Source organism: Bacillus rossius, chromosome 1 (assembly GCF_032445375.1).
Source record: "Bacillus rossius redtenbacheri isolate Brsri chromosome 1, Brsri_v3, whole genome shotgun sequence".
Taxonomy (NCBI): Eukaryota; Metazoa; Arthropoda; class Insecta; order Phasmatodea; family Bacillidae; genus Bacillus; species Bacillus rossius.
Window position 1 is genome coordinate 202,175,947 of NC_086330.1, and position 16,078 is coordinate 202,192,024.

Genomic DNA, 16,078 nt, shown 5'->3' on the forward strand with positions numbered 1-16,078 from the left:
AAAGCATAGTGCCTTATGGCACCGCGACGCTGCCTTCTAGCGGCGTAAGGGGGAACTACTTGAGGTGGTGAGCAGACTTGCCACCAGGTGTCATGAGGGTAAGCTCTGCACGCTGGCGACCAGGCCCGCGGTTACTTTTTTTGCCGCTAGATGTCAGGGATGTGTCTGTCGGACCCGGGAGAAGGTTTTTGCATCAGGTCATCGTCCCGTCCGGTCACTGCTCTTAGCTTAATTTCTCAGAACTAAAGTGAGGAGGAGAGAGAGGAAGGGGGGGCAGAAATAGCCACTAAGGTGGGAACGCAGCTCCACTGGAGACTGCTTCGTGACGAGACATGCTTTTCTCAGCAGGCCTCTACAAGGTAGCAGCTTGCAGCCCAGGAGCTGCTCAAAGCAGTTTTGGTCATGCAGGGAATTAAAATTACAAACTCGGGGCGTGACTGCAGGCGAGAGAAATTTCAACCGGGCTGACCATGTCCACATTAGACAGCAAAATATCAGATTGGCCCCCTGGGAAGGGGCTTCGGTCCACTGGCACCAAGTTTAAATCGGTGGCGTACACCGGCCTAACAAAAAGTAAATCACCCCCATTAACCACCAGACAAATTAAAAAAATGGAAACCCCAAAAAAAAATTTAAAATTATAGAATAAATTAAAAAAGTGACGAAATGCCTAATTTCCGGCACATACTCCCCCGCTTGAATGCGGAGCATATAGGAAAAAAATAACTGCAACAAAGGTATTCTTTGGTTGGGCGAGTAACCAGGTTCGCCTGTATCCTACTACTTAAAAAAAATATGTTGATCACATCGAATGTGTATTATAATAAATTAAATTACCCTTAACGGTGAATTATGTCATGAGGAAAATTGATCTCAGATGTTGGGAATGGTGTCACGTGACAAAAACTCTAAACATGGGCGCTGTGAGGCGGGCCTAAAACACTGGGCCGGAACCGGAACTTGGTCCGTCGGGTGCCAGGTAAGAAAGGTGGGGATTTGTTTACCCCTGAAAATAATGAAAGTGGGAATGTAAACCCCTGTACAATAGTCTTTCCATAAGAAGCCGAAGGCATTGGGACTCAGCCCTGCACAGTCAGGCGATGGAGAAGACAGTCGAATTTCCTGCTTGCTCGAAGGCGAAACAGAGCCTCAGTCCCAGAGTAACACATGGCATAAGGTGGATTTCCCTTGGCGGAAATTTAAATATTTGGGGATGAAAACCCCAAAAGATCAACGATCCGTAGAGATTAATGAATTTAAAAATATTAAATATTCGATAAATTAAGAACTTTCAGTGCATACCACTCTGATGTTTATTATTATTAACTAATATTTATTATTTAAAAGATTTTGCAAACAAAACGATAAATGATGGACTCTTCGCACTCAAATTTAAATTATTTAAAGAAATGTAAAATTCAATAAACCAACAATTATAAATCAAAAAGGGATAAATTATAATGGAGCAGTTAGATCTTCCATGACTGCTGATAGGCTTCGCACTGCCTGAGAGGGGGTTTGAACATAGGCCGTCCAAAGATGAGTGGTGGGAATGTAACCCAAAGCACACTCGAAAATGGTCATGAGATTTTTCACTCAGAGGATCTTGGTCATGGCTCGTTGGCTCAGAGGACCCTAACTTTTGCGCCGCTCGTTGGCTAGCTTGACCTAGCTCCTATTTTAGAAAAACACATAAAAGAAACCAGTTTGCCGTCTGGAAGTCACGTAGCTCTTACTTAAATAAAGCATCTCATCGATAACGATGTAAAAGAAATATAACTTTGGGGTAGAATGCAAAAGAAAAAGGAAAAAAAAAATGGCTGGATGTGACAGCTTCAGTGCTCAGACTCTATGTACGTCACTGTACATCACATTTACTTGCAAGGGAAATAAAGAAATAAACATGTAAAAGTATTAACGCAACATCAGTACAAAAAAAACACTACAAACATTATTCTTGCTTACTTTACGAATTATGGTTATTAAAAAAAGAAACGCAATCAGAAATTAAATATAAAATCGTGGAAAAAGATTCATGAAGATTCAAAAAATATCAGAGAGGTATTTCTGAGTAAAAAAATTACAACTCTTTGCGTCAATTAGCATCTTAAAGACTGAACTTACGTAAGTAAAAAAATTAAAAATTAAAATATCTTATATTACCTCGAATGTGCTAGCCTAGAAACGGGATGCTCAAACATACCCAAATTAATTTAGGGGACCTCTCGTTTGAGGTTGAAAAGGATTTCACCACTCTCGGTGATTAGTATAAATATAAAATGAGGCTAGTCACCTCGTAGGTGCTTACTTTCGGTGAAAAACTTTTTTTTTATACGCCCGATTATATTATTATTATTATTATTTGTATAGTCAATATTGTTATAAGTTACATATATAAAATATTTAAGTTATATTTTAAGTTCCCCTAGATTAAGAAAATCCTTCGCTGCTAGATTAAGTGCAGTATAGATTAAATATAGTGCCTGGTTTGGTGACATGAAAATAATATATTATTAGGACATACAAGCATGGGTAGTTTGTTTACAAAATACGTGGCACGTGGGTGGAGCACACAGGAGAGGAGAGTGGGTTCCGCGCAGTTGGCGGCCCTGTCATGAGGTGACGAGATAACATGGCGGCGCGCGCACAAGCGCAGAGAGACAAAAATAAAACAAACACGACAGTCCGAAAGGACATTATAGTAATTTATTTTTTTTTGGGGGGGGGGGGGGCCTCATTAGTAAACAAAGTACTGGTCGAACACACAACGTGCTCTGTTTATTATTACTATTACCGGCAGACGTATGAGTTGGTACGTCTGTGGGCGTCTCTCTCAGAGGTAAGCGACCTCCGGGGCTTGCGGGGGAGGGGGGGGGGGGGGAGAGTCCGCACGAACGTGCCGACACGTACTAGATTAGATAACACCGGCCGTCGGGCGGGGTGAAGAGGGTTAGGGGGGGGGGGGTTGTTTTGTCTGTAACAGCTGTGGGCCGCTGGGCGACGTCTCGCGCTGCGCGCTAACTAAGTCCGCACGGGACTTTAAAACTCAAACATAACTTTAAAAAAGAAAAGCAATATAACTACCGGGTGTATCAGCGATCAGTTCACAATGTTATTATTACAAATTTGCTAAAACAAAATTTAATTAATTTTTTTTTATATTTATTATTATTATTTTTTTTTTTGGCATGCCTACTCGATTTAGGTATGCCTATAGACCAAACCATGCTCTGCTACCAATTGTTACGCCCCTCGTGCATCAAAGTTGAATTATTTTAAATTAATTAAAAAGAGCCTTGGAAACTTGCTGGGTAAGAAAAATAAGAAAATTAAGTAATTGACCAGAGGTGGCACGAGGTGGAGAACAAGATAATTTGGATCTCCCTGACACAAGCAACTTGGGAGGAGTATGGATCTTTTAAGGGAAGAAGGTATATCTTAATAAATTAACACTACACAAGTAGCTTGGTCTATAGGTTCCCTGGTTTATTATTAAGGAATTTTGTGTTCGTATTATTCAAACCTGACAATAAAAATCTTAGTAAATAACAAAGTTAAAGGGGGCGCCCCAGGAGTAATTAAAACAGTACATGTTACACCTTAGCAAAAATTATTACATAATTAAAATTTAAAAATTGCACCAAATTTGAATGTCCCAACAATTACATCGCTGATTAGTTTTGTTGATTCTACATATTCTTGAGGAAAGCACTGTTCGCTGGTAGGCTATTCATTTGATTTATGTAGTTCGTAGCTAGAAAGTGGGGGGGGGGGGGGGGGGGGGGGGGATGTTGATTTCACATTACCACCCGGGTCTTCAAAAAATAACGTCGGGTCGCGGAAACCTCTCTTCTAACGTGACCCGCAGTGGAGGTGCAGGACCACGAGCTGGGAGCGATTTCTCTCTCCAGCACTTCGACCCTGTCTGAAACCCAAATCAAATTCAAAACGAATTAGACTTGCTTCCAGACAGTCCTATACCGTCGGCGCAAAAGGCCAACAAACGGGAAAGGGGGGGGGGGGAAAAGAAAAAAAATTACTCACCAACCAGGGTGTAGAGTTCGGAGCTCACTAGGTGTCTCGCGCCATCAGGATGCCGCGGACCGAGAAATCAGGATGCGCGGACGAAACCGGAATTTTTAGAATTAAATAAGAAGAAATAAAAATTTAACTACGCATGACTTTTCTAAAAACTACCTCTGCCTGGCTACTGTACAAACGGGATCACATCCCTTAAGCAAACTGACTACATTCTCGTGCACGCGAAAATCACCGTTCCCGCAAAAAGCCTCTTAGCGCAGAGGACGTAGGTGAGACGAGGTCAGTAGCCGAGGTCAGAGGGCTGAGTGCCCCGCAATCGGCCAAAACCCCTAATTAAATCGGGCGGTAAGGCCCCGGGTCAAAGGAGGGGGTAGGTTCGGTTCTAAGCCGAAAATTTCCGAAGGAGTCCGAGGCGGTCGTGGCAACAACACGACATGCGCGCTCTCTACCGGACCGAAACGAAAACAAAGAACAATCGACTTCTCCGGGCCGCGAGAGGAAAGCATAGTGCCTTATGGCACCGCGACGCTGCCTTCTAGCGGCGTAAGGGGGAACTACTTGAGGTGGTGAGCAGACTTGCCACCAGGTGTCATGAGGGTAAGCTCTGCACGCTGGCGACCAGGCCCGCGGTTACTTTTTTTGCCGCTAGATGTCAGGGATGTGTCTGTCGGACCCGGGAGAAGGTTTTTGCATCAGGTCATCGTCCCGTCCGGTCACTGCTCTTAGCTTAATTTCTCAGAACTAAAGTGAGGAGGAGAGAGAGGAAGGGGGGGCAGAAATAGCCACTAAGGTGGGAACGCAGCTCCACTGGAGACTGCTTCGTGACGAGACATGCTTTTCTCAGCAGGCCTCTACAAGGTAGCAGCTTGCAGCCCAGGAGCTGCTCAAAGCAGTTTTGGTCATGCAGGGAATTAAAATTACAAACTCGGGGCGTGACTGCAGGCGAGAGAAATTTCAACCGGGCTGACCATGTCCACATTAGACAGCAAAATATCAGATTGGCCCCCTGGGAAGGGGCTTCGGTCCACTGGCACCAAGTTTAAATCGGTGGCGTACACCGGCCTAACAAAAAGTAAATCACCCCCATTAACCACCAGACAAATTAAAAAAATGGAAACCCCAAAAAAAAATTTAAAATTATAGAATAAATTAAAAAAGTGACGAAATGCCTAATTTCCGGCACAAGGTGTACGTACAAACCGGGGGCCGTACGAGCGAGGTTTTACTGTAATGCTGATTTGAACACGTTTTTAAATTCTAAAATAATGTTTCAACATTTTAACTACAATAAGCCGTTTTCCAAGCATCGCCAAAACAGCAAATCATTATTTGGGAATACCTGCCACAGAAGTATCCAGTGAGCGTGTGTTCTCAAGTGCTAGCAATGTTGTGACACACAGGCGGGAACGGCTGTCAGCAGAACATGTAGAAGAACTGGGTTTTTTTGCATCAAAATCAAAAATTAGGCTAAGTAAAAACTGTTTGATAGGGTTGTTTTTTATTTGAATTGCAAAAAAAAAATTCATGTTGAGCAATGCTTGTTTTGTAATTTGATGTAATGTTTTAACTTATATTTATTAATTTTTTAAAGTGTATTTAAGATACACTAAAAACATTTTGCAATAACAATTTCCAGTTTCATCAGGTATGTTAGAAAGACAATACCCGACCCGACCCGACCCCGAATTTTTTGTGCAATTATCCGACCCGACCCGACCCGACTTAAAAATCCACTACCCGAAGACCTCTAATTTTTACATTACGTAGTGTAATTTCTTTAGGGTGGGCTGGGTAATTGTCAACTAGCAAAAGAATTTTGCGGTTTTGCACCCCCATCCTGGCATATAATGCATGGAGCTGAGAACTGAAAAAGGCTACAGTCATCCATACCTTTTTGTTGGCAAAATATTTTGTTGGGAATGTTTTGATGCCTTTAAAACACCTAGGTTTTAAATATTTCCCAACAACTATGGGAGTCAGCTTCTCTGTGGCATCAGAATTCACAAACAAAAAAACAGTCTTAATTTGCTCAATTTCCCCCCATGACACTTCTCTCCTTTGAAATTTAAAGTTTTGTTCGGGAGTACATTAAAAAACAACCCGGTCTCATTGGCATTAAATATGTCCTTAGGGTGATAACTAGGGACACCTGTTTTTCGCGCGGCGCGAAATTGCTAAATAATTACGAAATTCACTTTTTCTCACGAAAAATGAGTGCTCTTTTGTTCGGTTACACTTACACTCTCAGCTGCGCGACCATGAAATTCGACGGTAAAACAATTTTTGGCGCTGTACCGAGCGCATACCCAGTGTAGTCCGATACGTTAACGCAAATAACTCAACAATTTAAAATTATCACATGCGATATTACGCACTTTTTAATTTAGTCAAGTTGGCTAAAGCGACAAAAGACTTATTTTTTTCGCGGGATTGTTAGTCAACAAACGGCGAGGTACTGAAGTCAGATACATATTTGCTGAGGTTCGTTGAAAATGGTTGTAACGATATGTGACCGTGAAAGAGAATTTGCAGATGACGGCTTTTACATTTTTGATAAGGCAAAGAAAATACTGATGTGCAAATACTGTAATGTACGAATCGAGTGGAAAAGAAAAGACACGTGTCTCAAACACATTAAGAATAGTGTCGCGCACAAAAAAAATAAGGATAGGTTAACCGCATCGTCATCTACTGGCATCAAACGACAAGTTTCATTAGCACAGGTAGTTGGTGTTAAAAAGGCAAAACACGATAAACGTGAATTTGTTTTATCTACGACGCGAGCATTCATGGAGGCTAATATTCCGCTCGAAAAAATTTATCATCCTAGTCTCAGAGAGTGGATGAATAAGTGCATTGAAGGTAGGTCGACGTGATTTTTAAAGATATTTTTAAATAACTTTTTTGTGTTTGGCAGTAACTTGTGGAGCGTCTGTAAATAGCTGATCAAAGAGTTAAGAAAATTATGTTGTGTAACAATATTGCCTCTATTTATACCAGTAGCTATTTGTAGTAGGGATATTTACTTCTAAAAAAAAGTGTGTAACCTTTTAAAGTTGAGATTTTGCCCTACAATTGTATTGCTCATTTCGACATTGTGTAGGTACTATAGTGGTTGGGCTTCTAGTTATTTCGTTTATGCAAGTCACTAAAAAAAAGTGGCATAATATGTACAATATTTTAAAATAAGATGTAGGTGCCGGAAATCTACCAACAGCAAAGCGACTGAGAGGGCTATGTCCCCAAAATAATAAAAGAAGAAGATCGAATCAAGGCAGCTGTGAAAGACCAGAGGGTTTCCATTCTGTGTGATGAAACCACAGACAATAAAGGGCAGTGTGTTTTCATGGTAATTATTAAAGTGTTACTGTGTGGAGATGCTTCAGCTCAAAAACTTTATGTAGGGGGGGGGGGGGGGGGGAGAGTGATAATTTTAGATAATGCTAATGCTACTGAATGTTTACAAACCATTGTTGATGTTGTGCAGAAACTGGAAATCAGGTATTGCAACATCGTTTCAATAACATCAGATTCGGCACGCTACATGACCAAGTGTATTGGGGAAATCAGAATTCCCGTTTCTGAGAAGTTGGTGCACACACAGTGCTGGGCACATAAACTGAATTTGGTGGGGAATATTAGGTCTGTGGTACTGGTTGAGTTGAATACCTGTGTCTGTCAAGCAAAGCATGTTTTTCTGAACACACGTAAAAGGAAGCATGCCTACTTGGAGTTTTTAAGAAATAAGTATGAAGATCAGCCACAGAAAGCCAAACTTTTTCCTATCCCTGTGATTACGCGGTGGAATTCCTGGTTTCTGAGTGTGGAGTATCTAAATGATTATCTGCATGATCTGGTAGTTTCTGCAATCACTGGAAGAAGAAAGTGCTAATGTTCTGTACTTCAAAAATCTGACTGCATGTGAAGTTGGAAAGATATATTGTCTTGTTGAACATTGCCGTAAAAGTTGCAAGTTACGTGAGTATCTCAAGAGTTCTAGTGTTCTGATGGCACCAACCCTTTCCTCTCATTATTGTGACCTAAGAAAAATGTTTCAGTTACTGAAAGATGGGTTCTTTTTCCTAAAAACATCAGATTTACTTACAAAGTTATCCAAACACAGTGAGTCTCAACTGACATCTCAGTTAAAGTTAGTAGGAGAAAAGTGTCTTAAAAAATTGGATGATTTGATTGCGTCCGATAGTGCCAAGGAGTTTGTTTCATGTCTTGGTAAACTTTTTGATCCCAGAAATATTTTGAAATTGGCTTTGAAAATTCATGAAATTCACGAAGCCATGAAAAATATACCCATCTTGTGTGAACTTCCACCAACTGAGTGTTTACTGCCGTACTTACAGTTTAGGGATTCTGTTGTAAATGCACGCCAGACAGATGATGTAGATGTTGATATAGTTAAAATGTTGCTTTCACTCAAGTGTGATTTTCCTGACTTTGTTAATGCTGCACTAAAATCAATGTGGGTTCCTATCAGTAACATAGATATTGAAAGGAGTTTCTCAATGTATGGGAACATAATGAGTGACAAGAGAGTAAACCTAAAGCCCTGTAACATGGAATTAATGATGACGTTAGCATTTTCTGACTAAGAAACTGGTGTTTAATTTTTTTGTTGCATCATTTATGGTTTTTTCGATGAGAAAATTGTACAGCATGTGTATTATTATATTAAAAAAGCCTTGTTATGTTTTAGTACTCTCGCTAACAATTTTTTCCTCAACCTAAAATTTAGCGAAATTTGTGACGAAATGAGATAAAAATTGACAAAAAAAACACCAAAAAAAGCAAAAAAAATTTACGAAATCAACCAAGAATTTTCACCACAAACAGGTGTCCCTAGTGATAATCCTTCAACACATCTGGCAAAGTGTTTTTCCGGTGTTCAACTGTTCCCAGATCAACACTTTTGCTTTCACCGCAAACAGTATGGTACACAACATTATATCTCTTTTTGAACCAATCAATCCAACCATTTGAGGGGGTAAACTCAATGCCTAAGCGATCTGCAATCTGTGTTGCTTTCTCGCAAATCAACCTGCCGTCCACTGGAATGTTTGCTGCCTGTGTAGCATCAAACCACTCCTTAAATAACCCGTCCAGTTCTTGGTATTTGGACACCTTCACAGTTTTGATTTTTTTTTTCATTGGTCACTTTGTTCTGCGGCATGTTCGATGGATGTTCGATTACGAACAATTGTGTTTAATGTAGACACGGGAATATCCAATGCCTTGGCTAAGGCCACACGCGATCCAACGAGGTTGTCAAACTGCCTCAAAATATTACATTTTTGCTCAACTGTTAAAGCGTTTCTTTCACGACCACTCGCCATTGCACGAATATTGTGAAAATTTAATCACAAACGTGAATAAATTATCTGTAGAATGTGTCAATAAAGCGCGAAAATTTATGTCAAGGTAAACAAAAATAAAGCCCAAAATCACTGGTACCAAACCAACACACGAACACAGCGGTTCGCAGTAGTGTTGCCAACATTTGCCAAGGAGCAAGAAACTGAACATGTATGTGCTACGCGGACGTGTTCCTTTCACTACATGGAACGATCTGAAGAACGAAATTTTTTTTGCAACAATAAAAGCACTCGAATTGCCATTTGCGACGTAGTGCACATATGCATGTACGTAACGGAACGATACTCTGTTCGAGGAATCGATAGAATCGAAATGGAATACCTATGTATTCTTACTACAGTTGCGGTTGGCAACACGTAACAACGTAACAACGGTGTATATCACGGGAAGGCATTTGATTTTACCGTGTGATTTGCGGGAATGTAAAGTATTGTAAACATAGGACAAATGGCGGGACAAGCAAAAAATGATTTAATTGACGGGAAAACGCTATTCGCAGGAACATAATTGCCGGGTTCCACTGTACTACTATTTCTTATTCTTATTATTATTACTAGTACTACCTTGTACTACTAATAAATAAAATTTTTACAGAACATTCATACAATACATTAATGCTGTGGTAGAAAAAAATTACTTTTGCAATTAAATAGATCTCCCCCTCCACCACCCAATTTGTTTAATCTATTATAAATCTGTGAAAAACTGCAAGCCTTTCATTACAAAATTATATACTTCCAGCTATTTACATTTCAACACACAGAAAATGGATATTTCAATGCAGCTTTAAGAAATTTGCATAAATTGCATGAAAACGTAAATAGCTAGAAAGTAAATAACAAATCTAACTAAAGCTACAGCCACAAAGGTCGCTACACTTGCTATGTTTTCTATGTTTTTGCTAGGCGAGTAAAATATAGCCAGCTGGATCTCTGATGTCAATGGCCACACCAAGCAGTGTTTGCTATGTTCCCTATGTTGGCGACATCACCAAGTGTTTTTTTGTTCATGGCTATTTTTTCTAAAACGTCGCTGGCTTCACGCATGTGCAGATAAACAAAAACATATATTTTTGTGTGGAATTGTGCTGTGATTCTGTTTTTGCTTTAAAATGTTATGTCAATGGAAAATTTTATTGAAGAAGTACGAAAATATCCATGTTTATGGAATAAATGATGGAAGAATATAGAAAGCATGATATTCAGGGACAATGGCTGGGTTTTGATTCAAGGGAATGCTATCAAACTGAGTTGTATTTATTCTGAAATAATCCATAAATTTGGCTTCGTCCTCATGCAACTGCTTCATCTAATGATGAAATTCTCCAAATTCATTTCTTTTTAGTAGTGATGGGATTTTCGATACTTCGATACCTCGATACCTTCGATATTTGACGGTATCGCAAAGTATCGAGTATCGAAACTGTAAGTTCGATACATTTTTTCGATACCGGAATGCTTGTTCATTTGTATTGAATTAAGTTTTGAGTCGCCATCGTACAAAATACAACTACAGTAGAACCTCGATGATACGTTCCCGTTGCATACATTTTCCTGTGTCATACGCCGATTAATTTTGGTCCTGCCGAAAGTACTACTATATTTACAATGGTTTACTTTCCCGGACCATACACTTATAAAATCATTAATTTCCTGTTTCATACGTTTTTACGAAGCGGAAAAGTCCTAAAATTCACAAATATTTTTGTTAGATATATTCCTCGTGATAAATTATGTTTAAATTAATGCTTTTATTTTGAAAAACATTCATTGTTTACCTTTGCAAACGTAAGAAAATAACTTATCGCACCATAGATATGGATAGTATCAAGAAGACTGTGCACTTCGCTAGTAGCATCTGTGGCCAGCACCAAGCAAGACTAGTGGCGCAAACTTGCAATGATTATGAAAATGGTGCATGCGCTTTACCAAGGCACAGATCTCATATTTGGTGCATTCATTAATCTTTGAACTGAATATACCCTTTTGTTATTGTTTTCTTACGATCGGATTGTTTTGTATTTTACGTTTCTCAAGTTAAAATTTTATTGAAAATCGTTCTGTTGCATAAAGTTGTTTGTAAAATGAAACAAACAAGCAAAAATTTCTGATTTTCTATTTACAATAGCCTAATTTTTTTATTTCTAATTTAGGCTTGGTGACTTTTCCCCACCTCCAAGAAAAGACTTCAAACATTTTGTAAGGCCACTGTTTCTCATGTCAGCTTTACTTGATTATGGACTGTATTTTACATTTCTGGTGGTTTTATTATATGTATATATAATGATGAATTCATATCTTTCATTAATATAATGCAATTATTTACACATTATGTATTTAAGTTTAATCTGACATAATGCTGGTATGATAGATTGAATTTATATAGTTTAAAACTAGTTTATGTTATTTGTAATAATTGTTACTTAATGGGAAAATATTTTTCCCTGGAGTATCGAAAGTATCGAACTGAAAAAACAATACAGAATCGAGTATCGAAAGTGTGGTATCGTCCCACCTCTACTTTTTAGATTAACTTCATGAAGCCATTTTTTTTTTAATGTTTACATACTGTGAGAGCCAGCAGAATATTATCATTGAAGAAAACTACACTTGAATCCCATGGTATGCATCTCTCCGACATCGCGAACTAGAATATCCTGTCTGGCCACCTGGCGTATCAAACATAGCGAACATCACAAACATAGCATAACTTTCTGCGTGGCCTCGGGTTTAATGTTTGCAAAAAAGTGGTACGTTATATTATGCTCATTGCAAATGCCAATATGTATTAAGCTTTGTAACAAAATTTGTTGAGTCTTGTCAATGAGTAGAACGAACTCAATTTTTGAGCCTCATACAGCTAAAACCAATCACATTACTCCATATTTACTAAAAAAAATAATGAATGTTCCAAACTAGCATCTAGTTGCATTAGGTGTGAATGTGGCTTACTCACCCGTGGCCGGGCTGGATGACCATGTCGTATTCGCGTTGGCCGTGCTGCTCCACGGTGAAAGTGGGCATGAGAGAGCGGAAGAAGGTGGCCAGCACGGTGCTGGTGTTGGTACCACCGCCATTGTCCTGTGGCCGGGGACGCTCCACACGACTGTACAGGTCCTTCGAGTCGAGTGGCGGCAGAGGGTCGAAGCCCAGCACCCCACCCTGCACTACCTGCAAAACACACAGCTCCAATATCAGTCTGCTTGCAACTGGCAGAATCAACTAAAGAGAAAACATTTCTTATAATAATAATAATAATAATAATAATAATAATAATAATAATAATAATAATAATAATAATAATAATAATAATATTAAAACATTATGACAATCAAATTCAATTTTCCACTGAAACGTTTTGATTATAGACTCCAAAACTTAGAATTAAAAAAAAAAAGGTTAGATAAAATTTCAGACTACAAAACTAAAACTTAAAAAATTTTATTAAAACTACAAAATTAAAAATGATAAAAACTGTATAACCAATTCGAATTCCACTATCTACAGAAAAACCCTATTTGGATAATCCTACTAAGAAAAATTTAGTATGTGACCGATGCCATTAATACATACAGTTTTATCCTTTTAATAAATGTTTCCTGTTAAAGTCTATATTTATATGATCCTTGAGAATCTTCTTATCAGGGACTTACTGTATTATAATTATTATCTTCATATTAACATATTAAAATTCATCATTCCCAGAACTAACCAAACTTGTGTCTATGAAATCACAGCTTTGTCAAGAACTTACGTATACATAAGCACCGTGACAGTAAGTAACACAATAATAAATACCAATTTTAATTTATTTTACAATTTTACGTTTTAATGAAATATATTACACATCCTAGATGTTTTGACCAATATATTTGAAGTATTTTGGCTCTATAGTGTGATCTGATCCTTATCATTACATAGGATTCTTACCTTTTCTTCTGCCATTTTATGGTACAATGATTTTACCCACATTAAAAATAATAATACTTAGGTATTTTTTTACATAATGTCACACAGTAAGCTAGATTTAAAATTTTTAATAAGGTATTTTATGAACATAAACAAAAACAAAGCTGTCCTGAATTTGAACAATATAGTCAAAGAAATTAAAATATAAGCTGCATCAGTACCATAAATTGACGTTGTGGGAGGCAGCAGCAAGATGGTGCCTGACTGACTAAACTATGGTTAAGTTTATTAACTTTATTTCCCAACTCAATTAACAGTACATGTTGGAAACGCTTTTGGGCGAGTCTTCACGCTCTAAAAAAAAAGTTTCTCTCATCTTTTAGCAACCGGGAGTTAAAGAGACAATTATCATGGAAACGAATCACAGTGCAACACAAGGAAAGGGTTTACCGTTAGTATATGTTACCGGACATGGTAAAAAGTCAGAATAAGAGCAGATAGACATTCTTCTGTTTATCATGGGCAATCGCACAAAGGGATTTTGGGCACAATTTCAATCAAAACTTACGACATTTGCAACATCTATTACTTCAACCCCCCCCCCCCCCCCCCCCCAAAAAAAAACAAAAAAACAAAACAAAGTGTATTTGAATGTTTCAATTACCACTAGAGCTGTACCGATTCAAATAATTTTTCCGATATGATGATACACTGTTGTCGATTCACAGATTCTGAACCAAAACGGAAAAAACACATTTTGGTTAAATTTTTTTTATAAATTTACTAAATTACCCAAAAGTCTCATTCCAAGAAAATGATGCAATTCAAATGCACGAATATTTTAGTATGCGTAAATAAAAGTTAATTAAAACGAAAGATAACCTAAGAAAAACTGAATGGGATTTCTTTTTTTAAACCAGCAGTAATATACCTAGATACGAAAACAAGTGAGAGCTTGCCTAAAGTTGGCTGTCATTAAACATTTTACAATAAACAATTCAACACAATTTACATAGCCATACATTGGCTCATTATGGAAAACATTTAACTAAACTAGCACCAATTACAAAACTCCTAGATTTTTATCAAAAACACTATCTTAATGTTTACAATTCAAGAATAGGAATTTCAATACCAACTAAACATGTGCAGCCACGAAAATTCACGGTACCAAAAGTTTATAAGAAAATGTGTTTCAAGTGGTCACTTTAAACGGGAAACTGTTAAAGTAATTTATGTTATGTGAAGTCCTATAATATTGTGTTTTTTTATTTAATTCAATTTTAAAAACTTTACTTAATTTAGTTAAAAAATGTCTCCGTCACGATATTAAGAACATTTCTTTGAAGTTCGAGTAATTGATATATTCCATTGGTTTTAGTGGCAGACATGCTGTAAATAAATGATGATGATAAATTTATTTACAATATATGTGACTAAAGAACATTAATAAAACACAGGATGTTTAAGTTTGATATGTATGGCACACTTAGCTAAGAAAAGAAGTTCAATGTATGTAGTAGTAAGAAAAGTGAAAAGGGTAATGGTGGATTTTTTGGTTAGGACAGAATTTTTCATTTTTCATTAATATCGGCTGAAAATTAAAAAGCGTAGTGTGAATCGGCAAAAACGCTAATTCAACTAAATATCAGCAAAATCAGCTTCTGCCAATCTGTATTGGCACAGCTCTTCTTATCGAAATCATTACTCCCTTTAGAAGATTTTTGTTCAAATAGTTACTGTGTTTGGTATTACGTGTGTAACTAAATATTTATCCAAAAAATTTCACAGATCCTTGAGGGTATTTCTTGCATTTTTCCTGTTGATGATATTTTACATTTTGCCCCTACCATGAAAGAATGGGAAAACATACTTCCAAAAGTGACAAATGCATTTTTGAAGAGACAAAGGTAAAATATTTGAAGTTTTTGTTGTCATCTGAGGGTATTACCATAATTCCAGAGAGAGTGAAAGTTCTTGAATTCTTCCCCCAACCAGCCACTACAAAAGAGGTTAAAGAAGTTTCTGGGGCTGTTAACTTTTAATTGCAGTTTCTTTCAGGAAAATCATAAATATGAGAGCTACTGTTTTTACTTATCAAAAAAGATGCTCAGTTTGTCTGGGGTAGTGCACATAGAATGGCTTTTGATAAAATAAAGATGTTGCTTTCAAAAGCACCTCCTCCAATATTTTTCAATCCAAGTCAACCAGTAATTCTTAGTGTTGGTGCAAGTTCCATTGGGCTAGGCTGCTGCATCATGCAGCAGTCTGGAAATTCAAGGCGAGCGATAGCCTAGCCTACACCGTATAATTTCCGCGGTTGAGAAACGTTACTCACAAATAGAAAGAGAGACTTTAGCTCGTGCATGGGGAGCAGAAAAGTTTAAACAGGGTATACCTATCATTCTAGAAATACAACATAAACCTCTGTTACAAATCTTACATACTAAACTACCGTATAAACCCACGTACCACCCACCCCCGGGTAAGACCCGCACCCTTATTTTTAGAATGCCATGGTGGGAAAAAATGTTTTTATTGCAAATCTGCATGGGAAAAAATGTTTTTATTGCAAATCTGCATGGAAAAAAAATTAAATAATTTAGTCGTGATTTCTTTTCCTTTCAAACAGTAACAAATCGTATAGTCCAGTCAACGAAGGCTCAAAAATAGCTTGTAGACAGACTTCCGTGCGGAGTTTTTTTGACACTGGGAATGTGTTCAGAGGTGTTTGGAGATAA

The 16,078-nt window shown here is 37.8% G+C and overlaps 1 protein-coding gene across 2 annotated transcripts in view; it reads right to left on the minus strand.

Annotated features, from left to right (window-relative positions):
• The window catches only part of LOC134527243 (ribosome quality control complex subunit TCF25), a 361,743-nt gene that overhangs the window by 25,976 nt on the left and 319,689 nt on the right, over positions 1 to 16,078 (minus strand). For both annotated transcript variants that reach the window (XM_063359741.1, XM_063359742.1), the window contains one exon: positions 12,385 to 12,599. In XM_063359741.1, the coding sequence (XP_063215811.1) occupies positions 12,385 to 12,599 (215 nt within the window). The remainder of the gene's footprint in view (positions 1 to 12,384; positions 12,600 to 16,078) is intronic.